At 40.8% G+C, this 24,720-nt stretch overlaps 2 protein-coding genes across 2 annotated transcripts; one reads left to right on the forward strand and one right to left on the reverse strand.

Annotated features, from left to right (window-relative positions):
* The first annotated feature begins 394 nt into the window (after positions 1-394).
* Positions 395-5,073, forward strand: crtap (cartilage associated protein). Its single transcript, XM_034094357.2, has 7 exons — positions 395-1,074; positions 1,898-2,047; positions 2,410-2,581; positions 2,781-2,909; positions 3,002-3,147; positions 4,080-4,163; positions 4,687-5,073. Exons 1-7 carry the CDS (start codon positions 613-615, stop codon positions 4,762-4,764), a joined length of 1,221 nt encoding a protein of 406 aa, XP_033950248.1. The 5' UTR covers positions 395-612; the 3' UTR covers positions 4,765-5,073.
* Positions 5,074-9,260: 4,187 nt separating this feature from the next.
* Positions 9,261-19,797, reverse strand: susd5 (sushi domain containing 5). Its single transcript, XM_034095063.2, has 5 exons — positions 19,543-19,797; positions 18,213-18,390; positions 13,883-13,992; positions 12,651-12,839; positions 9,261-11,873 (listed from the first exon to the last, which is right to left on the reverse strand). The coding sequence occupies exons 1-5, from the start codon at positions 19,628-19,630 to the stop codon at positions 10,057-10,059; spliced, it is 2,382 nt and encodes a 793-aa protein (XP_033950954.1). The 5' UTR covers positions 19,631-19,797; the 3' UTR covers positions 9,261-10,056.
* Between the last annotated feature and the right edge of the window lie 4,923 nt (positions 19,798-24,720).

Consider the following 24,720-nt stretch of genomic DNA (forward strand, 5'->3'; position numbering starts at 1 on the left):
TCAACGTGGTAACGAAGGGGTCTCCATATACAGCTGCAGACACAACCCCCCTCTGGATCCACAATAACGAACACATCTGGACACGCCTCTTGAATGTAGTTAAACTGTAACAATGAGCAAAACACAAAGTTTGCCTTTAGTTGGTTTTGATATGTTTCATGTTGTTGTGTTGCTGGGGTTCAGGTATTTAAAGGGGGTGCAGAGCAGGCAGGAATGTCTCTACGTGGCAGTGGGAGGGGCTGCACCCACCGGGGGTTCAATTATACTTATACTTTAAAGAGCTGTATTTCATTGGAGTATATGCTCTTTGTCAGTCATAAATTAAAAATAAATGCAGTATAACTTTGCTAAAAAGTGCAGGAACTTCTCCATTAGAGTGATTTTATTGCATAAAGCTCTACACTCTTGTCAAGTTTTTATTTGTAATGTAACAGGAAAGAACAACAGCAGTGATTTACTTGTGATATAGTGGGAGGAGCAGCTCCAGCAGCCCTGCGCCCGGGGGTGGGGAGGCTGTGTCCGGATACGTGGTGGAACTTGAGGCGGTCCTAGAGACCCACGCACCCTCTCTTGGTTCATCCCAGCCCACCATTTACGCTTCCAAAGTTAAAAATGGCACCCTCCACTTCTTCCCAAGTCTTCTCGGCGCTTTTACTCGCATTTTTCCTCTCTGTGGTGAACTCTCAGTATGAAAAGTACAGCTTCAGGAGTTTCCCCAGACACGAGCTGATGCCCCTCGAGTCCGCTTACAAATACGCACTGGACCAGTACACGGGAGAGAAGTGGAAGGAGACGGTGGAGTACATGGAGGTATCTCTGCGGCTCTATCGGCTGCTGCGGGACAGCGAGGCCTTCTGCAACCTCAACTGCAGCTCCGTCAGGCTGGACGACGAGCAGAAGTTTGCGGAGTTTGCAGAGCTGCGGGCGTTTGGAAATGTTATGAAGAGGGCGCAGTGCCTGAAGCGATGCAAAGAGGGGTTGCCCGCTTTCAGACAGACCATGCCCAGCCGGGACACCATAGAAGAGTTTGAGAGGAGGGAGCCGTACAAATACCTGCAGTTCGCCTACTTCAAAGTAAGGAAATGTCTTGAATGTGGGGTCAAGGGGCTTTAAACATGGAACTTGTGTGACTGTTTGTCAACCATGGTGATGATGGCTTTCAGTGCATCCACACTTTCTATTTTAACGTCACTTTGTTTTTTCCTGAAACGTGTTCTGACGTCACTTACGTGCCACGGATACACAGGGGGGTCTGCTCTGCAAGAGGGGGAGGTCCTGATCTTTCACCTGTGAATGCTTGTGTTTTCTTGTCATTCCTATTAGGAAGTAAACAAACCCTAATAAAGACATTTAAATGATCATCATCAACCCAATAAGGGATCTAGCCATCAAACACAGTTATTTTGATATTGCACCCTTCATAGACATTAGTCACCAAGGCTTGTACAGTCAAAGAAATACATAAATACTTCAAGTAGTTCAGATTTAAGATTAGGTTATGAATTAGTTTATTTAGAGTCCAACGTTGGCTCACATTAAGACTTCGATTCAGTTGTCTTATTTGTATGTACATATTATATACAAAGGTTTGACAAATTAACAGAAAAGGTTATATAGGCTGACAAATGTAAATAGTGTATATTACTGTGCTATTTCTTTGTTTTTGTCTCGTTTCTTTTTTTATTTGTCAATCAATTACTTTTTTGACTCTTGAGTAGATGTAATGTCCCTGTTTTTATCTATCTTAAAACCTGAATATTTGACTTGATATGACCTGATAATTGCCATAAAGTCATTAATTTCTAGAGAAGAAACACATCGACCCTCATCAACCTGTACTGATGAGCAAAACATAAAATAACGGTTTTACAATGTGTGTTTGTTTTATTACTTCCAGTCCGACAACCTGGCCAAGGCGGTGTCTGCTGCTCACACCTTCCTGCTCAAACACCCCGATGATGAGATGATGCAGAGGAACATGGCCTACTACAAGAGTATGCCCGGATCTGAGGAACACCTCAAAGACCTGGAGACCAAATCCTATGAGGTATAATAACAAAATCTTTCATTTGTATATAACTTTTCTAAATAGCTTTACAATCGAACTGAAGAACAGCAACAATAACAACATAAAATGTATTTATGAGTTAAAAGATGCAACACACAACACACAGAGATAAAGAACCTTTGCAAAACTTTTCAAAATAGATTGAGAGCGATTCACTTAAAAGCCAGTCAACATGGTGTTTTTTGGAAAGGATTTAAAAGATTAAACTTATTTTGCAAGCCTAATTTCTGCAGGCGGTTGGTTCCAAAGTACAGTAGCCCTAATCAGTCTCTCACAGTTTGAAATGTATTTTTTTAAGATACACAAAATAAACATTAATTCCATTCTGTGTGTTATTGCAGACACTATTTGTGCGTGCGGTGCGGGCGTATAATGGGGAAAACTACCGCACTTCGGTGTCAGACATGGAGCTGGCTCTGCGGGACTTCTTCAAGGTCTACGACGAGTGTCTGGCTGCGTCCGAGGGTCCCAGAGACGTCAAAGACTTTAAAGACTTCTACCCCTCTATAGCTGGTCAGTTAACCTTCGATCCTCCTGCTCTGTCCATCTATTAGCGTGTTTCTCTTTTACTTCTAGATAAATGCCCCATTTTGCATCAGTCTTCTTTTTGTTATGGAATTAATCCTTTCTTCAACAGGTTTTCTGTTATGTCTAAGTTTAATCTTTATTTCTTAGCATCTTGTTTCTCATCTTGTTACTAATCTCTCTACAGATCACTACATTGAGGTCCTCGAGAGGAAGGTGAAGTGTGAAAGTGACCTGACGCCTGTCGTCGGGGGTTTCGTCGTTGATAATTTTGTGGCAACCATGTACCACTACCTTCAGTTCGCCTATTACAAATGTGAGTAGCATGTTGTTTCCTAAGATAAACTTATGTTTTATGACTTGTGATGAGAAGCCCTGGTTTAAGCTCTATAATTGTTGTGTTTTTAGTGAAGGACCTGAAGAACGCAGTACCATGTGCAGCCAGCTACATGCTCTTTGACCCCAAGGATGAAGTGATGAAGAATAACGTTGCCTATTACCAGTATCACAAGAAACCGTGGGAACTGACAGAGGAGGACTTCCTCCCCAGAACAGTAAGAAATATGAATGACTTCAAATCTTTTTTCTCCAGTTCCATAGGTCCCAAGTTTGCTAGACACAGATTAATCAAACAAGATACACCTGCTAATTAGTGAGCTTTCAGCATGGATCAACTACTGAACAGACCAAGCCTAGGGGCCCTATGTAAGGGACCCCCCAGGCTTTCTCCCACAAATGTCAGTCAATGAGACACGTACTAACCAGGAAGAGACTTGCACGACCTCAAAGAAACAACAACTATAAAAAGATACAAACAGCCTTAAAATTAATACAAATAGACACAAGGCAACTGCAAGGCAATGCATAGCGACTAAATTAAGGGGCAAATCATCCACAAACAAAACAAAAAAGACTACAACATGAGGTTTGTGTCTGTAGATCGTATAGGAGAGGTGTTGGGGTCTTTCCGTGTCCATGCAACAATCTTCCCGTTCACAGTAACTCGAGGCAAAGAAGCGTACTGATTTAATTAGGTCAAACGTTTTTTAAAAGGTTATCTTAGTATTTAAGGCAGTTAGATGAGAACATTGTACAGTAAATCTTGTTTGCTTAACAAATGTAAACAGAGAAAAAAATGGTTGCATGGCTCCGTCTGGAGGGGGGGGGAAATTGTTTCTAAGCTCACTAATTAACATTATTTTGTTTATTCAATCTGTACTAAAACAGAAGTGTGAGAACTGCAACTGTTGTTGTTCCTGGGGTTATGTGCATACTTCTCGGCCAGGCGCAGAGACGATGTGAGAGAAACAGTGTAGCACTTTACAGTCTTTTTAATCAGCTAAGCTATCTGGCTGCTTCATGTTATTAGTTTTATATTAAGAGACACACATGCCTGGGGAACCTTCTTAAATGATTTCTTATTGTTATGCCTTTGGTTCACTATAACTCACATTTTGTCTGCTGTGCTCCTTTGTGTGTGCTACAGGAGGCGCTGCGGTACCACAATCAGACCTCTATGCAGTTAGGGATGTTGGAGTTCTCCAAACAGCGCCTGGTGAGCGACGATGAGGTGAGTGCCTTTGTTCAGCTGCATATTTGTATGTGTTAGTGCACCACATCAGGAGACCTTTAGCCAGTAATTAGGTTTTCTGTATTACACTGAAAGGGACACAGCTTGAAAAAAAGACCTGCATGATTCACGTGACATCATTTATAGTTTGGATGAGGCTCTGTCCTCATGTAACTTATGTAAAAACCTGGGAACCTCCTGTCTGGTCACATGACACCCTGCAGTACAATATGGACACTGTGTTTATCAGGCTACAGTGTTACAGACGGCCATGAGGTGGCAGCATGACACTGGCTCTTCTTTAAACTATTATGATGCAGCACAAGGACTGTGGCAATTAGGGCAACCCCACATAAACCAGGATTACATGCTTTATGCGTTAAACACCATTCAGTTATTCACTGTAATCTCTTTAGTAATGCCAGGTATGAGAACTGTGTGAGGGAGGATTTATGCTAATGTCCTTCAAACAGACCCTCCTGAGTGGATTTTCTTTATTTCTTTCTTATGTGTGTGTCTGCAGGGAGAGGTGTTTGAGTTTATAGATCAGTTCCTGGAAGTTGTGGAAGAACCCAAACTGGAAACTCCGCCTAAAATCTGAAACAAACAACAAAACAAAACCACACCCGCAAGTTTGTATTTATTTTGTTTTGCAAGAGTCTCTGACTGATCACTGTGTGTTAACCTGCAGATCCACATCCTGAGTTTTTTTTCCTATTTCCTTTTTTATGCACTAAACCTCCAGTTCAGTGGTTATGGACAATGGCTACATGATTTAAAGACAATGATAATAATAGAGATATTAATATTTTAACTCACTGTTTTATGGATACTTTCCTCCACTGTGAATCATGTATGTTGTCTGTCAAATGGTCAATTTTACAATAAAAGGATAATATAACTTGCCAAACATCAGTATTTTTGTTGTTATACTACAGATGCTGGTTTTCACGGTGTGGTCAATTGTAAAAATTAAAGGGTCCCTATTATGCTTTTTTGGGGTTTTCCCTCTCCTGTAGAGTGTTAGGTTTTTGTGCATGTAAATGGTCTGAAAGTTCCCTCCAGAGGGAGTTTCTATCCCCCATGCCTGAAACACCTCCATTGGACTCCTTTGTTTACTTCTGTAACAAAGTCACATCACTACCTAACACTTGCGCTTCTATTGGCTAGCGCTCCAACATTTGTACGTGATATGCTAAGGAGTAGAACATCTCTAAGCGGCCAGATAACCAATCAGAGCAAACTGGGCTCTGGTTTCAGACACGGGGTGAAAAGAGGTGCTGCAGCACAGGTAGTATGAGACAAATAAAGACCTTTTTGAACATTAGCCAAATAAAATCCAATTATGAAACCTGAACATTTGCATAATAGGGTCCATAACACATTTAAAAAAAACTTTTGCTTGAGAATTGATTGCTCAATTCATCAAGTGAATAATACCGTTACAGTCCAATAATTTTTGACTGGAGTCTTCATACAGCAGGATGTTTGCAAGCGTCCTCCTGCTGAGCTGAGCGGCATGCAGAGAAAACACTGAGTTGTTTAATAATGTTTGAACATTGAGTCTCTGTGCAGTTTGTCACACATTGATGTTAAAAACCCACAGGGGAACATTCTCGCTGTATTACTGTATCCCTCTGTGACTCTGCGTTCCTCTGCTGCCTGTATCCACCCGTCTCTTTTATTACCTGCTCTTCTCATTTACCAATGACTTCCTCCTATTAGCTGCCTTCTTCTCTTGAAACATACTAAAACAAATTCTGAACATTTCTTGAACATATCACAAAGAAATCGGCGTATATGGCGGGAAGAGGGCACTTGTCTGAAACATAACATTAAAGGCTGATGGCAGGGGTAAAGGTCAAAGTTACACCTTTATACGAAAAAGTCAGTCACTTTCCCATAAAAAACTTATGTCAAACAATGAACCATGGGAATGAACCAATAGCCATGCTATTTGAGATCTACAAGCTGATCTTGCAAAAATTAAATTAGACACCAAAGTTCAAACCACATGTTTAGGAGTTTATTGGGAGAACACGTATACAGTACACATTTCATTCTGACATCACACACATCAGGCTGTTTGAGATGAAGAAGAAACAGACATGGAGAAATATTAGCATCATGTGAATGATAGAAACGCCCTTTACTTACTATCAAATTTGTGATTTTTGCATCACAACTCTCTCCATCTTCTTGATGACCACTAATTCTAATTGAACATCTGCAAAATGTGTGACCAGACAGTTCATTGCTAAATAATCTACAATCCATGATATTGCGAGGACAACACTTGTGTTTTAACAGCTTTATCTAGGTGAGATAAAGGGCAGTAAAGTATGGACAAGTAATTTAAGATCATGATGCACTTAAAAAAATCTAATAAAAGTTTGACTGTAGCAAAGAAAACGACATATATTGTAATGTCTAAAGTCAGACTGTCTTTTTGAAGAAATAACGAAGTGAAGTAGTGTTTAGGTTATTTTAAGGAGGGATTCATGTTTACAGAAACATAAAGACAGTAGGTAATGTATTGCCCTTTCCATCGCAACATTAGGACATTACTAAATCGATTCAGATACCAAAATACAGAAATTTAAAAAAGTAAGAAATATTTGTTATGAAATCAACAATAGTGGGTATTCACTTCCTCAAACAAACAAATCCTTATTTTATAACTAAACATGTTACTAAATAATACCATTTTAAAACAATTTTTTAGAAATCATGTGAGACAATGGTGGAACATTGATTATTATTCATGACTGATGACACCAAGAAGTGCTTTGTCACCTAGGTTTGACATGTATTACAAGTAAAGCACCTCCTATTTAAGGTATTGCCAAGTAATTATTTGTGTAGTCTTTATACATCACCAGAAATACAAACTCTAATATCTAAGTTCAAGCCCTCCTAATGCTATTTAATGTATTTACATTTGACCTTTGCTCTTAAGTGTTTGGCACAGTACGAAGACAGCGAGAAAGAATATCATTGATGATGCAGCTAGTACACTATGAAAGTCTGAACTACGACTGGAGAGTTAACCACATGTATAAACATTGTGAAATTCTAACAAAATTTGCTAACAGCGCACATTTTCTGATGTCCCAAACATTTTAAATAAAACGGCGGTTATTAAAAGTCCAGTCGAGAAAACCCCTCTTAAAACTTTCATTCTGGTTTTTTATCTTAACAAACATAACAGAGCACGAGTATGAAGGTAAATTACATTAATGTAATTCAAAATATTGAATACCATATGAAAGATATTACATGCGCCTGTTATTAACCCATATTAACCCAAAGTCATAGGCCTACCTACCAGTGGCGAACCGTCAGGGCCTTCAATGTATTCAGAGAATACCCTGGAACACTCAGATAAAACAAACAAAAAAATCGATTTAATTATATAAATAAAATGAATAAATGAGAATTGTATCTGTGTTGTTGATCTGTAATATTTCATTTCATTTCAAACCTTTATTTATCCAGATTGGTCCCATTGAGATCATAGATCTCTTTTTCAAGGGAGACCTGCTATTACAGTGTTACGTTGATTTGTTTGTCCTTGTCGGACCATGCACTACGCATTTCAGTGGTTTTGTGTTAGAAAAGAAAGCAACCAATCAGATCTTGTTCTGGGTCTCATGGTAGAATATCCTTTAACCAAGGTATTCTACATCCTTGATAGGATGCCCTGGCCGTTACACTGAATGAGAGCGTACGTTTGGACTGACAGTTTGATCAACCAATCATATATTGATTTGTAGCCAATGGGCGTATTCTTTCAGAGTTTCCCTCGGTTCCAGGGTATTCTAGAAGGCCCGCTAGTTAACTGGCTCGAGACAGAGGATCTAGAATGAATGCGACGAAGCAATTCACGCCGTTTTATTGTTTTTAACGTTGAAATGACAAGTGCAACAGGTGAAGATGAAGTTGTTGCGGAATTGTTGTGAGTACCCTTTCCAAGACGACAATTCAGTGAAAAGACGGACATTATAATGTCGCGGAGGGGGGGGGTCAGAAGGTCCAGTTATGATAGACACGGTTCGCCACTGCTACCTACATATACTCAACAAATGTACACATTTTCACAAAACCGTCAGAAAGTGTAGGCTACTAACCTTAAAAGGAACAGTGAGTTCATGTGCATAAAATGATATGCACATGAAGCCAAAAATGGAGCAAGGGTAAATTAAAAGAGTCGCCGCATCGTCCTGGCACTTAGGCCCATAGAGCATGCGCACTTGAGTTTCCACCCTAAGCCCCGCCTCTTTACTCTGTTATCCGCTCAGTCAAATGAATGAGAAAATAACACTGGATCGGATTTAGCGCATTTTACTACTTTTAGACCCTCATGATTTATATAAGGGCCCTGAAAGTATACTCTGTAGTACTGGGTAGTTTATTTAGCTAAAATAAAAGGTTCAGTAATTTACAGATGTCTCTTTTCCAATGTGAAAATCAATGAGAAAAAGTCTATTGCAGCCAAATTGACATCACAGAAAATACAGCAGTGTAGTACCACTGTTCAGCCGCTGCGAACCGCTGCGAACATTTGCTTTAACGGCCGGCGCACTTCCTGGGGGCTTGTTCCCTCCGAGATAGTGAGCCGTACCTCGCAATCTGCCAAGTTGCACCATCATGTTTCTACAGTAGCCTAGAAGGGACAAACCAAATTCCAGCTCTAGAGAGTGCCTTTCACTTGAAGTTCTCCAACTTTCTTGGAAATGGGAAGGGTGAACAGAGGGATATTTAGTTGCAATCTTCAACCTCAGCATTAGATGTCACTAAATCCTATACACTTGTTCTTAAAGAAAATGAAATGTTACCATGGAGGCACCATGATGTTTTATCTCTGTTTTGCCGTCAGCAAACACGACGTACCGCTGATTGGCAGATTGCATGCACCTGAGACACACACACACACACACACACACACACACACACACACACACACACACACACACACACACACACACACACACACACACACACACACACACACACACACACACACACACACACACACACACACACACACACACACACCATGGGGATAACTCTGAAGTCTGGATGGCCTGCTGCTGTTCATCCTTCAGCAGCCCCTTGTCAAAACCAACACAGGCAGGAAGATCTTAAAATGTTTCACCTGCCATCCTTCTTTCTCACACCTTTCCCTCCATACCGCTCACTCGACCCTCTCATATTTTTAACTATCATCCTCCTTTTTGTTCTTACTGATAACAAAATAACCTTGTCTACATTTGGGACAACCTGCCCAAGTCTTCAGCGCTCTTGCCGTTGAATAACAAGTGGAATAAAGTTGTTATTTTTTCCAACACAGTTCTCAGGCAATCAGAGAGAGATTGGGATTTGGAAAAATCAGGAAACACACAACTGAATAAGCAATAAACATCAAAGAAGTCAACACAAATTGAACACAGAGAATCTTTAACCACAATGTCCAAGAGGCTGAAGTCTCAGTTCATATATTCAGGCGGGCAGGCATGCCTTCTTGTGTTTTTCCTACATGGTTATTCCCTTATAATATCCTTTTTCAGTTCCTGGAGTTGAGTCCAGCCCCTCTCCACTTATCCAGCTAGATATCAGAGATTTGAAAATAGTGGGTAGGTACATCATAGATAGGTAAAAATCCTTAAAAACTATCTTGTTTCACTGTGTTAAACATCAGTTCTTACTGCTTTGCTCAATTTTTCTTTTAACCACATTTTGCTCTTCAAACAGGGCCCATCTCTTCATACCTATCCAAAATCTTCAGTTATTGATGAGTTTCTAGCAAGATGAAGGGCTGTGGTTTCCTCTTAAATTTCTCTGAATTTTTCCCTCCCTCCCAAATGTCTCTGCCCTCCATCATTGGTCGCCCTTACACTTTTTGCTGCATCTCTATCTGTTGGCCCTGTCTGCTCTGACTATGGCCCTTCCCGTTCATCTCGTACATTGAGCTCTTCTTCTGTTTGTGGCAGTAGCACCACACCCCAACGATCATCGCCGTGGCGATAGCGCAAACCGCCACGATTATGGCGGCAACAGTGGGACCTTGGCTGGAGGAGCTCGGAGGGCAGTTCTCACCGGTACAGATTGCCTCCCCCAACTCTCCCTCCACCTCACCTCTCTCGCCGGTCTCCCCTGGAAGGATGTGTACAGTGTGCTCTTCTGTAACTCCGCTGTCGCTGTCCTGCATCGGGGGAACTGGGCCATGATCCAGGAAGGGGTGCTGAGAGAGGTCGTCCTGCCAGGAGTGGGTGGGAGCTGCCTGTTGGGTGTCGTAGTCCAAGGTGTCTGAGTGTGAGGGGGAGTCGGAGGGCTGTGAGGGAGCAGCGGTGGGGATGAAGCCTGTCAACATTTCGTCCTCTCCACCTTGAGCTAAAGCAGGCTCTGTTGTGGAAGACACAGGTACTTCTGGTAGGCTGGTGTAAGGGACGGGTCTACCAACTTCCACCTCATTAGGTCTGTCAGTTGTCCTCACAACTGTCCCCCTTGCTGTATCCTCTGGTCTAACCCTTTCTGGTGTGGAGTCCCCTTTCTCTGTTTCCTCCAGGACGACAGGGTAGCCGTCCAGCCAGGTGTCGTCTGTGGGGGCTTCTTCTTCTGCTGTAACATTCTGTTTTATATCCGTCTCTTGGGAAAAGATCACACGCTGGTGACTGTCATTGTCATCTTCGTGGCTCTCATGGTCATCGTGGTTATGGTCATCGTGTTCATGGTCATTGTAGTCGTGGACATCGTGTTCATGGTCGTCGGGTTCATGGTCATCGTGGTCGTGGACATCGTGTTCATGGTCGTCGGATTCATGGTCATCGTGGGCATCGTGGTCATCGTGGTCATCGTGGTCAGTGTTACGATCAATATCTTCCTCCTCAGGATTATAAGGCTCCTCACGGTCATCACTTTCATCGGGGTCAGGATGTTCTTTAGATTCGTCAGGACGTTCTCGATCGTCAGTCACATCTTCATGCTCTTCGTAGCTTTCATGTTCATCGTAAGTATCGTCGTACTCTTGACCTCCGTAACGAACACGATCCCGGTCGTCTTCGTGTTCACCCATGTCATAATGGTCGTCTGTATCTTTGTGCCGGTCCCGTCTGTCCTGGTCATCAACCTTAGCTGGAATATAATGCTTCACATGATCATCTCCGTCGTCTTCCTCCCGGTGACTCTGTTCACCGTCATCATGGTTGTCCAGGTCGTCATGGTCGTCGTGACCATGGTCGTCAACATCAACTGGACGCTGGTGGTGGTGCGTTTCTTGGCTGTCCTGCTCTTTGCTCTCCTCTGATTGGGCGCCTGAAGCTCTCTGTGTGGTCTGTGTGACTGGATTGGTGGAGGCGGGACGTCCCTCATCCTGGAAGGCCTCAGAGGGGAACCAGAAGAGGTGTTTCTGGGAGAGAAGAGACACAGGTGCTTCTGTAGTTTTCTCCTCTCCTACTACCACAAATGTTGTATCGATGACCTCCTCTTCCACTTCAGGCACTCCATGTTGGTCTTGATGCTCCTCCTCTACTTCGACATTGAAGCTCGTCTCTTGTTGAACCTGACGCCTTTCCCCTTGTGGGTATTCAGCTCCGTGCACCTCCTCGTACACCGGACCCTGAGCCTCCTCTGGCCTCTCGCTATGGTGCTCTGCCTCTCCATAGGAATCTGGAAACTTGTCCTCATAGTCTACGTGACTTTCAGTCTCATCTGCAGAAACATAATGAAACACTTGATCAGGTGACGAGTCTACATCAAATATAATGTTTATTTGTTTAATCTCAAGGAGAATAAAAGACTCCTTGAAAATGTTTAATAGATTGCATTTGTCAAGATGGACAGCAGCCAAAATAAGACACATTATTTAGTTTTTTTTTTTTAAAGTGAGGCAGTCTCAGAGTATTGTTTTCACAAATGTAAGAGTTGTATTATTGTAAGTGTTTACTACAGTCACTCTCTTAGTATACTAGCCTTTTTATATTTATATTTTTCATAAAAATATCTTATCTTGTTAAACCTGCAATTTCATTTCAATCTGTCACGGTGGTATTGAAAACATTCGATCACCGTGACACTATTTTAGGACTGTTTAGGAACTCCTGCTGTAGCGCACAAACATGACAACGACTGTGTGAGCTAACTATGGACACAAGCCTGGCCTTTTGCTTTCATGGACAACTCTTGCCCTTCTTCTTCTTCCCCTAAAACCGGGACACACGATGGCATGTCACACTGAGGTGTCATCGCAGCCATTTCCAACTCACAACTGAGAGTCTATTTTCCAAAAAAAGCTCGGAGTCACCGCCCGATCACCTCACAACACTGGGAGCTAACAAGCAAGAAGTGAGAAGGTAGACCTCAGAGTGCTCTCCTGTACGTCTCTGTCAAAGCTTTGAAGAAAACGAACAAAAGGGGGGCTTTCTGTTTTCTGCCTCTTTCTATTTATTTCCCGCTCCTGCAACATAAACTGTTTAAACACCTTCTTACCTTTGACACAAATCTCCACTAATCCGTACCACTCTCCACAGCTGTCGCACAGCAGACTGAACGCTCTGCGTCCACTGGGCATGACATGACCGGGCAAACATTTGTACAGCAGCTCGTCTCCCATCTCATACCCAGAGTGCTCCTGGAGATGAGCGTTAGGAAAGGATGGAGGGTCACCACACGGCACATCTGTCAACAACAAAAACAAATCAACACACAAAAAGTCCATATTCAGGATTAAACAGCACGGTTAATGAAACATGACTCATGGTAATTATTATCCAGTTTTAGAGCATGACTATCCAACTTGTAAACAGAAAGAGATTAGAATGACGCAAGGGGCGGTAAGCAAGAGCTTTGTGGTAAATGTGGATGTAATTTTGACAAACAAAACCACAAACAATGCCACTGGGAAGAGACAAAGGCTGTGTATTGTCTTGACTCTGGTCTTATTCTGTATGGTAATTATAAAAAGGCAACACAGTTAATCTGAAAAATATTAACATGTTCTTGACAAAACAAAACGTTTATTTTCTTTTTGTTATTTCTGTTATTCTATTTCGTGTTTTTCCAAATGTAAAATAATGCCCTGTTACATTTTTTATTTTATTTATTGTTATCTTTAAAGCGCCCTGAAGTGGACATTTTAACATCTTCATTTTAGAATTGGGCTAATATATCACTTTATACTTCTTATCATAACTATAACGATATAAGCACAATGTTGCCTGTAAATCAGTTTTGATCTGTACTGTCCATTTTTCCTCACAGCAGAGTGTGTGTGTTGTGTATCAACAGCCACAGGAGCTCTACTGCTTATGAGGAAGGACTAGAGACCTCTAGGTAATGCCAACAAATAGTCTGATCCAAAACTAACGACTGACTGCCCCCCCCCCTCTTAAATCCAGGCCAGTGTGTGAAATGCTATGTCTGGCCTTACGTACATTCATGGATCAAGTAATACCTTCACACACTCAGATATTCACGAGGAGGCAAAAAGTTTGGTATTTGACGACAGATTTGAGTTGAAACATAGAACTGGCAAACACACACACACACACACACACACACACACACACACACACACACACACTGGAAGAATGGAGAGTGTTGAAAGTAGAAGATGGAACGCAGGAACACACACTCTTTCACACCTCAGTAAATATCTCAGGAAAGATCCACATACACCCACACAAATACAAATGATGTGTGTGTATGGTGTGTTTACTGACCCCTGTCTTTGATACAGAAGGCGTCCAGGTTTTCAGAGTCCTCGGTGGCGTTTTCTGTTCTCACATCCACTGCTTTCAGTGTACTGCCCACAACGTTACACACCGTCATCCTAGATAGATGGAGATAAAAACACTCATTAATTCCAATTTGATATGGGTGCATATAGCCGAACAGCCAAGCATTTAAATAAGGATGGAAGCATTTTTTAGATTAACATCGCATTAAATAAGAGCAATACATTTTTAGACAGCGTTGCTCAATACTCTGATCTGATTGGTCAATTACAGAATACACCAGTCTGTTATTTCCCTATAGCAGAGAACTGCTAGATACAATTCTGATGGTAGACTCTGGAGGACCAGGTAAAGTAACAGAAAATAATTTAAAATCAATATTTTGTGTCAGATTATTGATTTCTTTAATACGTTTTAAGTATTAGGCAGCATAATGTATCATAACTGTTTTCTTTTTCTTTCACTGAATGGCACTGACCCACAGGTTGGGAACCACTAGATGAAATACCTTTAGCAAAAAGTAGTTCAAACTAGCCTCCCCCTAAGCAGCTACAACAGTTACATGCTGCTTACTGACAAATGTGCAGTATTATCAGTCGTATAATGTCATATATTATTATAACATTACACCACTGATAACATTTAAGTGAGATCTCTGCACACGGATCAGTATCACACGTAAAGCTGCAGCTTCGGTTTATATATGGGTAATCTGACGACATGCGCAAACAGATATACGTGCTGCTCTTTGTTGCTTATTCAAATATTATTACAGAATGACATCAGTGTCCAGAAACACACATCATGGCTCGGACATGCTGCAGTATCAGCAGCTGTAGCCTCTGGCACAATATTATCACACTATGGTCATTAATAGATGTTCCCATGTAGGAGCCTTCAGTTACACCCAAATTCAAATAGCACAATCACAACATTAGCGACTTAACACATTCACCAGACAAAATTAGTAATGCCTACAAAATGTAGTGGCAAAAAAATGCTGAGTAAATAGTCTATTTTTGTTGCCACGTTAACGTTTATAGCATCATTAGCCTATTTGTCATCCAAAAGCACCAGATAAGACTGACTCTTACTTTCCAGACGGATCAAATTTAGTTCCCATATCACCGTCATGTGGAAAGTAAATTCAAAGTTCCGAAACATCATTAAAAGTTAGACTTATTACACTTTTCATATAATATTGCATGGTGATATTACTAATCAAGCATCATTAAAGGGATACTTGTGTGGGTTTGGGTGGGTGTTTGCAGTAATTAAGTTAATCAAAGCGTCAGTAATTGGAAAGAATTTGACTGGCAGAGCAGTGAGTTTGTGAGAAGTGGTGTGAGTCATGCTGCATGCTTGTGCCATGCTAACTTGAGCTTATAAGGACAAAAATCAGAGAGAGAAACGGGCAGCAAGACAGAAATCGCCAAGAAAACATTTAGAGAGAGACAAAAAACAGACTGTTTTAACATTAACTTGCTCCAGGCTTCTTTTTGTATGTGTATTATCATAGATAAAGGGGCCGTATTATGCTAATTTTCCGGTTTCAGATATGATGTTCAATAACGTCTTTGAAGAGAATGTTAGGATTTGAGCCTTTCCAGATTTTAAAACATTTGGTCTACCTAAGTTGTAAATGTATTATCTTTTTGATTTACACACGGCATCTATTGCACGTCTGTCCGTCCTGGGAGAGGGATCCCTCCTCTGTTGCTCTCCCTGAGGTTTCTCCCATTTTCCCCTTTAAACTGTGGGGTTTTTCCTTTTTTGGAAGTTTTTCCTTGTACGATGTGAGGGTCTAAGGACAGAGGGTGTCGTATTGTCATACTGATATTCTGTACAAACTGTGAAGTCCACTGAGACAAATGTGACATTTGTGATATTGGGCTATATAAATAAACATTGATTGATTGAACATTAACATGCTCAAAGACCTATAACACTACAGGAAAGTAAAAAACCACAACAAAAGGGCCCCTTTAACAACAAAGGTCGCTTTGGATAAAAGTGTCAGCCAAATGCAATTTAGGGTAATTTAATGTATTTAAAGGGAAAACTCAGATATCGGCTGGTATTTTGTGTTTGGTTGCCGGGAAGTAGATTTGTGATTGACAGGTAAGAGGAAGACGTTAAGGTAGGGGAGTCCATCTGAGAAGCATTTTGTATTATGCAATAGACCTAAAAAATTCAAGGACTACAGGTTTACTGGCACTAACACCACAGCGTTACTTGTGGAAGCCATAAGAGGCAAGTGAGAAAAAAAAAGGGTACATCCAAGGAGCTGATGAAATGTTATGTGCTCATATATGTGCACCACCATGGTCTTGGCGCATGAATTCATCCAAAAAATTTGATTGAGATTTGGGGTGGGTCACAAGATCAAGACAGAGAGAGAAGAAGGTCTGGGTTAAAAGGATACCCTCGGCTTAGACAGACAACAATAGATGGGTGATACACTGTGAAACATGGTAAGAGGGTGTGAAAGCTAATGTCCATTGGCCAACACCAAGAGAGCACGGAGTGTAACGGAAGAATACATTTTTTCATTTCATTTCAAACCTTTATTTAACCAGATTGGTCCCATTGAGATCATAGATCTCTTTTTCAAGGGAGACCTGCAGCATATAGGTTCCACATGAAACATAAAACATTATACATTATATTTACAGGATACATAGTTATAGACATTTACAAGTGCCCATTGTATCGGCAAGCATTTCATTTACCCTAGCTTTAAAAACATGCAGAGGAATGAGATTGCTCAGTTTCAATTCTTGCTGAAGATTGTTCCAAGCAAGTGGAGCTGCGCACATAAAAGCTGTCTTACCTGAGACAGTCCTTGCTCTTGGCACATCTAACAAGTGTGTCAGCTTTTCCTCCGACAAGACATTTGTCATTCTTGGACCCAATTTGGACCCATCAATAGGTTGCAATACCTAATTCAGCCCATTTTCTGTTTCTTTAGGCACTTGAAAAGGCACTTTGAGTAGCCATGGGATGATACTATAAATATGAGTATCCTGTCCAAACTAATTTGAATACAAAATCTTAGAAATTATAATCCTGGACACATTACATTTTAACAATTGCAAATATTGATAAGTGAGACTAAGCTACATTTTTATGTGGGTCATTACAAAGCAATGACGTATTTGAGGAAGTGCACAAAACTGCAGGTCATCATTGAATGACCACATGAGGCTTGCTCTAAAAGGGAGTAAATCTCTATATACGGCCATGTTAAAAGCCCGACTTTACACAGAATTGTCATAAAGTATTGGTGTCAAAGTATAAGAGCTTATTTCCCTATTCATGAATATTTGGGTGATTTGTACCGTTATAATATACTAAGGGTTCAGTATAAGCATTATTTGGGCGTTGTCGCTTTGAATGACAGGTGGGTGCCTTCTCAGGATGTTAGCCACTAGCTCTCTGTGTCCACTTGGCCCGCCTCAACTCCACCAATGATGCCCATTTTTGTTTTATCCAGGAGTTAGACAATGGGGAAGGTACCAAGATGGCCTTCGCCTGAGCCACCCAGTTTGAGCTTCACAATGGCCATTCGGAAACAGAGACTTTACTTTTTACTCATGTTGTTCTTTCTCCTTTCGGTCATGTTGTTTTTTCTCCCTTATTTGGAAATGTGGTCCTAGAAATTGTGTTTAACAATCAATTGGGGGCTTGAAGTAGGTTAGTCCTCTGCCAATACATCGAAGAATCCAAGGCAGTTTTTGAACACAACACAATCAACCCACCACCATCTTGGTAACGTCAGCACCATGTACCTGAAATCACCTGAAATCAACCCCACAGACCAATCATGAATCCTCTCATCACCACAAGAGAACAGCATAAACATACTGTCAATCACCTCACTATAAACTAACAGTGTGTCTTCCTATACTCCCGGTCTGTCTCACTGCCTGTCTGTCTGCTTCTGTCTTTGGGTGCTGTCATGTTACCGTGGAGATGAGAGGTGTAAATGGAGGCAGTTGTCGACATGACACCCCGGCTCAGAATTCCCTCCCTCACCAGGAAGGAACAGAGGAGTCTTTCTCCCGCTCTTCCTCTCTCCCTTTTTCTCTTTCCCTCCTGAAATGTGTCACTCTCTTCTTCTATCTTCCCACTCTCTCTTAACTGCCGCTGCTGCCTTTGCTTCCTCTCTCTTTCATCTGTTCCTTCAACCGCCGCACAAACACACACAAGAGCGCACACAGCAATATGACCTTTGACACCTTGAGAAATCTCAAGCCTCCCTACATGTCCCTTGAAACAATGAAGTCCCTCAGGCACAAACTTATTTTCTTACCCTACTGTGCCTGCGTAGAGCCACCCACGGGTGCACGGGGAGAAGAAGCACTCCTCCACGGCGTGATGCAGCTCCTCTGCTGAGGCCAGGCGGGCATGTCGGGCGGCACAAGCCCCCTCGGCATCTCTGAAGCCCTGCAGGCCGGAGGAGTTCCTCAGGTCCAACACGAACACTCGACCTGAGGAGAGAAAAGCAGGAAGAAAAACCTCTAAAACTTCTTATACAATATGATAAACCTTATATATTCAATATTTATCCCAATATAAAATGTTTAAAACAGAGTAGAAGAGACTATAGAGCTTTTGTTGTTCCGTTCTTTTGTGTGTATGTGCATGCTGCTAATTTGGATTAAAAAAACTAATTGTTATTATTCAATCAGTTTTATTTTCCAACTTTTTTCAGTTTTCTATTTCATCTTATTTGATCTTGCTTTATTTTTGTATCTTAAATGTAACTATTATTCCCAAGTGTGTTTTATTTTCCATCCTATTCCCCATTCATTTTTAATGTTCATTCTATGTCTCATTTGCTTTATTGTAAAGCAATAAAGAACTAATGCTGAATTATCTATTAATATAATTGTTATTATTATATTGCACAATGTTGGGCTTACATTTATTGGGCATACATTGTTGAGGTTGCTCAAAGTAAAGCAGGTTGTCTGTTTTATTTCATGTGAAAGGATACTTTGAGGCAGCAACACACACGTATGGATTTAGACAATTATATTGAAATATATAGCTTAATTATGTGTGCAATGACGCAGATTTGCATTGAATACCACTATAGTAAATAATCAAGACATTGCTTTGGTAATTAAGCTTTCAGCATATCATCCCATGACATGATTGCTCCAAATTCATTTCACAACATAATAGAAACTATATTTTGGAGACATAACATGAAAATGTGCTTCATAAAGTTTGATTTATGTATGTGTATTGGCTACAGATGTGGTTACTTTACTGCATCACAGGAGCATAATCATCACCTCATTGTCACATCATTAGCTGGTTTTCAGGATCACAAAGAAATGTAATTTTATATTTAACATCTTAAATCTAACTATTTGGACATTATTGCTAATGCTGAGAGGGAAAATACTGATAAAACTTGGGCATGTGCCAATTATAAGTAACGGTTATTGCTGCTGCTGCACCATAATCTAACTTTTATGTTGGAAACTATCTGGATATTGCCATAAAAACTCATTATTATGAGTGGGAATACAATTGTAATGTGTAATGAAGTCATGGTTTGTCGTCACACGTATAAAACAATATGTAATAATTTTATTTTTCTATTAAAAAGTAATAAAATATTAACTTACCGTCTGCATTTACAACAGATGTCCCCACAAGACAAGACAGGCATCCAAAGAACAAAGGTAGAAGAGTTTTGTTACAACGATCCAACATCTTTTGGCACAATCTCACTTTTTATGTTGGAAAACGTGTCCAAAAAACTTCCACACGACTTGTGTGTGCACAGTCCTGCAGGTCAGAGAGCCGGTGGAGAGTCCTGCGGTGGACCGAGCGGCATGTATGCTTGTTGACAGGTCCGGGTGATAACGGAAAGAAAACGGTGAGAGCGTCTCAAGAGCGAGGCGCAGTATATCTCCCCCAAATACTCGCCCTCGCAAGCAGATGGAGCACCGGTGTGAAAACTCGCGTGTCCCTGTCAGTAAATACGTCACGGCTCAAAATCTTGAGGTTGGGCAAAGGGCGGTGAGAGAGAGAGAGACTGCCGGACTGCTCCTTTACAGAGGAAAGGTGGAGAGAGAGAGAGAGAGAGAGAGAGAGAGAGAGAGAGAGAGAGAGAGAGAGATAGAGAGAGAGAGAGAGAGGAGAGAGAGAGAGAGAGAGAGAGAGAGAGAGAGAGTGCCACCTTGTACAACATAGGCTACTATTATATATCTGCAGTTCCTGGGCAGGTACAAACACAACAATCAACAAACATGTCCTAGAGCTAGAGCGTATCACACTAATAATTACTGTAAAACAGATCTAAATACAGATGTATGGAATATGAATTATAGTGCATTTGTCAATAATAAAGAAACTAACCTCTCCAATTATAGCAAAATTAATGTTTTTTGCACTAAGGGAGAGACAGAGAGAGATCGTTATTAATTGTTGTAAATTGAGTTGTTTTATTGTTATAAATGCAAAGAAGCGTGTGCAGTGTGTTTTGAATTGAACACCTGGTACGAGGTAATATAATAAGGTTCAGGAAAGACAAATTCTGCTGTGCCATAGAGCAAAAAGCCTTAATAAAAGTGGATTGTCCCCCGGTGTGTGTGTGTGTGTGTGTGTGTGTGTGTGTGTGTGTGTGTGTGTGTGTGTGTGTGTGTGTGTGTGTGTGTGTGTGTGTGTGTGTGTGTGTGTGTGTGTGTGTGTGTGTGTGTGTGTGTGTGTGTGTGTGTGTGTGTGTGTGTGTGTGTGTGTGTGTGTGTGTGTGTGTGAGTGTGAGTGTCCTATATGGTGTGAGAGATAAAGACACATGACCATGGCTGTTAGAGAGCTTAATTTGGAGCATGCAGCCATTGTTTAAGTGAATCTGCAGGTGAAGATAACCACCAGCCAAATAGTCAAGTACATACAGGATCCACATTGTAAAACCTAGCAATCTATAAATATAACATTATACATCGACAATTAAAGTTATCTCAGTGTGCACATACGCTTTTTATAAATGAATAAATGCACTGTTCTAGATGCATGTGCCCTACATTTTATTTATTTATTTAATTGTTTATTTGGCAGGGACAATGCACAGTAATGAACACTTAAAACATTAAAATATGTCAAGCGTAACAGTGCTCGATTTAGCTTTGAGCTCATTTCCATCCGCAGTCCCTCACATAAAACATTTTTAAAAAATTACATTTTGCAAACATAGCAAAAACAAAATACATGATATGCAAAAAGTGCAAAAGAGCAAGAGCAGCATACACAAGTATTTATGACATGGTAATACAATATAGCAGCAATAAGTGCAAGAGAAGAGCTACATAAAGTGCAAGAGGATACCCCTGTATTAAAGTGCATTTAGCGGTGATTTGTTTCTCAACCATTCTTTGAGTTGATCTTTGACAATCCTGTATCTCAGTTGGGAGGCTATTCCACAATGAGCTGCCTTTAATGGAAAGGACATTTTATCCAAAAGTGGTCCGTCTATGGTGGAATTCACAGCCTCCTCTGGTTTCTGACCTAGTGCAGCGTCCAGTGTGTTTTTTGTGGATGAGTTCCCCTAAGGGAGGGGGGGCCAGTCCATGTAAACATTTATAAGTAAAGCACTTAAAAGTGTCAAAGCTCAAGAAATTGTGTTTTTCAAGGATGGTACAGTGGTGATATGCATGGCTTTCTGTCAAACACCTAGTATAACACATCATATACAAGAGGATAGTATTAGACTTTTCGTCCTTTAAGTGATTTTTTTGGGAATAACTATGATTTTACAAGCCACAAAAATGGAATATCTTAAAGCTGAGAGTTAATTCTTTAACTTGGAAACAGTGATTGATTAATCATTTTCATTATTGATTAATCTTCTGAATTTCTTGATCAATTGTATTAACCTTCGGTCAATTTCTAATCTTATTTTATCGCATGCATTCAAGTCTTATAAAATGTCTTTTCATGTTGGGTACGTGTTGGTGTTTATGGGGGAATCACTTTTGTATTTTAAATAGTTCTTCTATTCTGTGTCTCTGTTAAATCCATCGAGGTGAAAAAGTAAAAAAGGAGAGAAGATGACAAAATGAAAACATTTGTACAAAAGGACTTCTCCTGCTCGCTGCAATGGTAGAGGAGATTGTTGTGCTTTCGAAAAAGAGAAAACTACCAGTGGACAGGAACAGTATCTGTGTGTGTGTGTGTGTGTGTGTGTGTGTGTGTGTGTGTGTGTGTGTGTGTGTGTGTGTGTGTGTGTGTGTGTGTGTGTGTGTGTGTGTGTGTGTGTGTGTGTGTGTGTGTGTGTGTGTGTGTGTGTGTGTGTGTGTGTGTGTGTGTACACGGTTAACTGCAATATATAAATTCCTTAAGGAGTGACACCTTTGTTAAGGATTCACACTTACATATCTCTCTCTCCATTACATTATTTCACCCCCCCCCCTTTTCCTTTTTTATAAATCTGCGCTTTCACTCTGCCCCAATGGAATAACTCATGCTTCTGCATCGTACTGATGTTCTTTTCATTGCAGTCACTCTTCTTTATGCTCTCTGTTACCTTTTTTCAACCTCCTTTAATGCACCTCTAAATAGTTTCACCTCCCGTTAAAAGGATATGGATGAGGGAGTTTAGGGTGGGCTGGGATCCTGACTCATGCAGGGGGCTATTTCTGGAGAGGTGGGGTCGTAGAGGAGAAGAGAAGAGAGTGATGGTGAATAGGAGAGAGACAGTGATTCACACTTGCACCGTCTCAGAAGGGCTGGTGAGAATTATGTTTGCTGCAGGTGTCCTTGACACAGATGTGTAATCTCACAGGACTTCCATTACCCATCAGACAGTCTGGAAGTAAACACACACACACACACACACACACACACACACACACACACACACACACACACACACACACACACACACACACACACACACACACACACACACACACACACACACCACAAGATTGCTCTGAGTATGTGTGAGACCGGCTACTTCCCATGTGAGGCATGTCCTGTCAGAATGAGGTGTAGTGCAGGTGTGTGTGACTGACTCAGAGGAAATCATTGGTCATACTGGTGCATCCCGGGGACAGAGGGGAGGGTATGGTTTTGTCTCCATGGCAACATCCTCCATGAGAAGTGAGGGTCCGGATGAAACAGGATGAGCTTTGAAAGAATGAAGTTGAAGCTGAAAAATGTTTGATTTAAAAGAGATGATTGATGAGGAATGTTTGCGTGTGAGTGTGTGTGTGTGTGTGTGTGTGTGTGTGTGTGTGTGTGTGTGTGTGTGTGTGTGTGTGTGTGTGTGTGTGTGTGTGTGTGTGTGTGTGTGTGTGTGTGTGTGTGTGTGTGTGTGTGTGTGTGTGTGTGTGTTTTAAGTAAAATTACCTCCATTCATTTAACTTGAGTTTTATTTCAGAAAGGGAACATTTGTTAGCAGATTTTAAGTGTCCAGATTAGGAGAGATATCAGAATATTTTTGGTTAAACCCATGCAGTAAAACAGCTCATAATTGGACAGACATGTTTGGACTGAAATGTGTGACCACTGCAACTGTATTTTCATGCCTTTTACAACTATTAGAGTTTACATTGGGTTTTCACTGTGCTGTAACAATAATGTATGTGTGTTTGTGCTTCTGTTCTGGACCTGCAGATAAATGTGTGTTTAAGCTACAGTATACAAGTATTTTAATATCTATAGCACCTTTAATAACACACAGCGACCCAGAATAAAACAAATAATCATGGATGGATACAGTAAATGCAACACACTGTAATCAAACAGAAATAAAAATAAACAAAAAAAGGTTCACATTACAAAAATGGATTAGGCATGATGATGACAAAAAGTCCTAATACGCTAATACAAATAAGTCTTTAAAGATAGTAAAGTACACCTGTTAACAGTCAACCCCTACATCATTAGAATACGTCTATAGAAACAGTATTAAACAGAGATGTCCCTGGCTGACATCAGCGGAGTTCCTGCGATCCTCGGGACACATTCAACACGGAGCTGCCAGCCACAGCAGAATCAGGGCGAGAAGAGCAGGAGCTATTCAAAGAGCTGAGTTAATGAATTTGACTTTCGATGAGAGATTGTTAATTACCATGCAATGCAGTGAGATTGAAATTGTGTGGCATGCAGATGATAGGGATTTAGCACAAGCATCAGAAAATGTTTGTGTTGCTGCCAAAACGCACACACACAACTTTGTCTGATCCGCCTCTGAGCTGTATTTATTTTACAGAATAATACAGTTTATAATAAATATAACTACTTTACTGTTTTTGCAGAAAACTGAAACAGACAAAAAAGTGTTTTCATGCACTGGTCAATATTTTGCTTCAATAACTAAGTTCTTATGATACATTAAGGTCTTTATTATACCAAATTTATCCATTTGCTTCTGTATATTTCTCCTAAATTAACCAATAGTTAGCATTAAATTATGTCACATCTGCATATCTGAACATGACATAAAAATGGTCTCTTATGTAAGTCACCTACTAGGGAAGATATGTGGTAATATTTATTACTTAAGTTGTTTACCCTGTTCACCTGTAGTGTCTCCCCGTTAAGGCCCTTTACAAGTACACGCACGCACGCACACACACACGCGCGCGCGCACACACACACACACACACACACACACACACACACACACACACACACACACACACACACACACACACACAGGTGCTTTAACATACTTTGCCTAATTACACCCCCCCTCAGTAATGTGTGGGTGAACATAAATGGAGCTTGACAGACATCCGCCTCACTTTCCTATAACAACTTCTTAAAGTGGGACAAATACATTTTTCTTTATAGGC

Source organism: Pseudochaenichthys georgianus, chromosome 11, assembly GCF_902827115.2.
Source record: "Pseudochaenichthys georgianus chromosome 11, fPseGeo1.2, whole genome shotgun sequence".
Classification (NCBI taxonomy): domain Eukaryota; kingdom Metazoa; phylum Chordata; class Actinopteri; order Perciformes; family Channichthyidae; genus Pseudochaenichthys; species Pseudochaenichthys georgianus.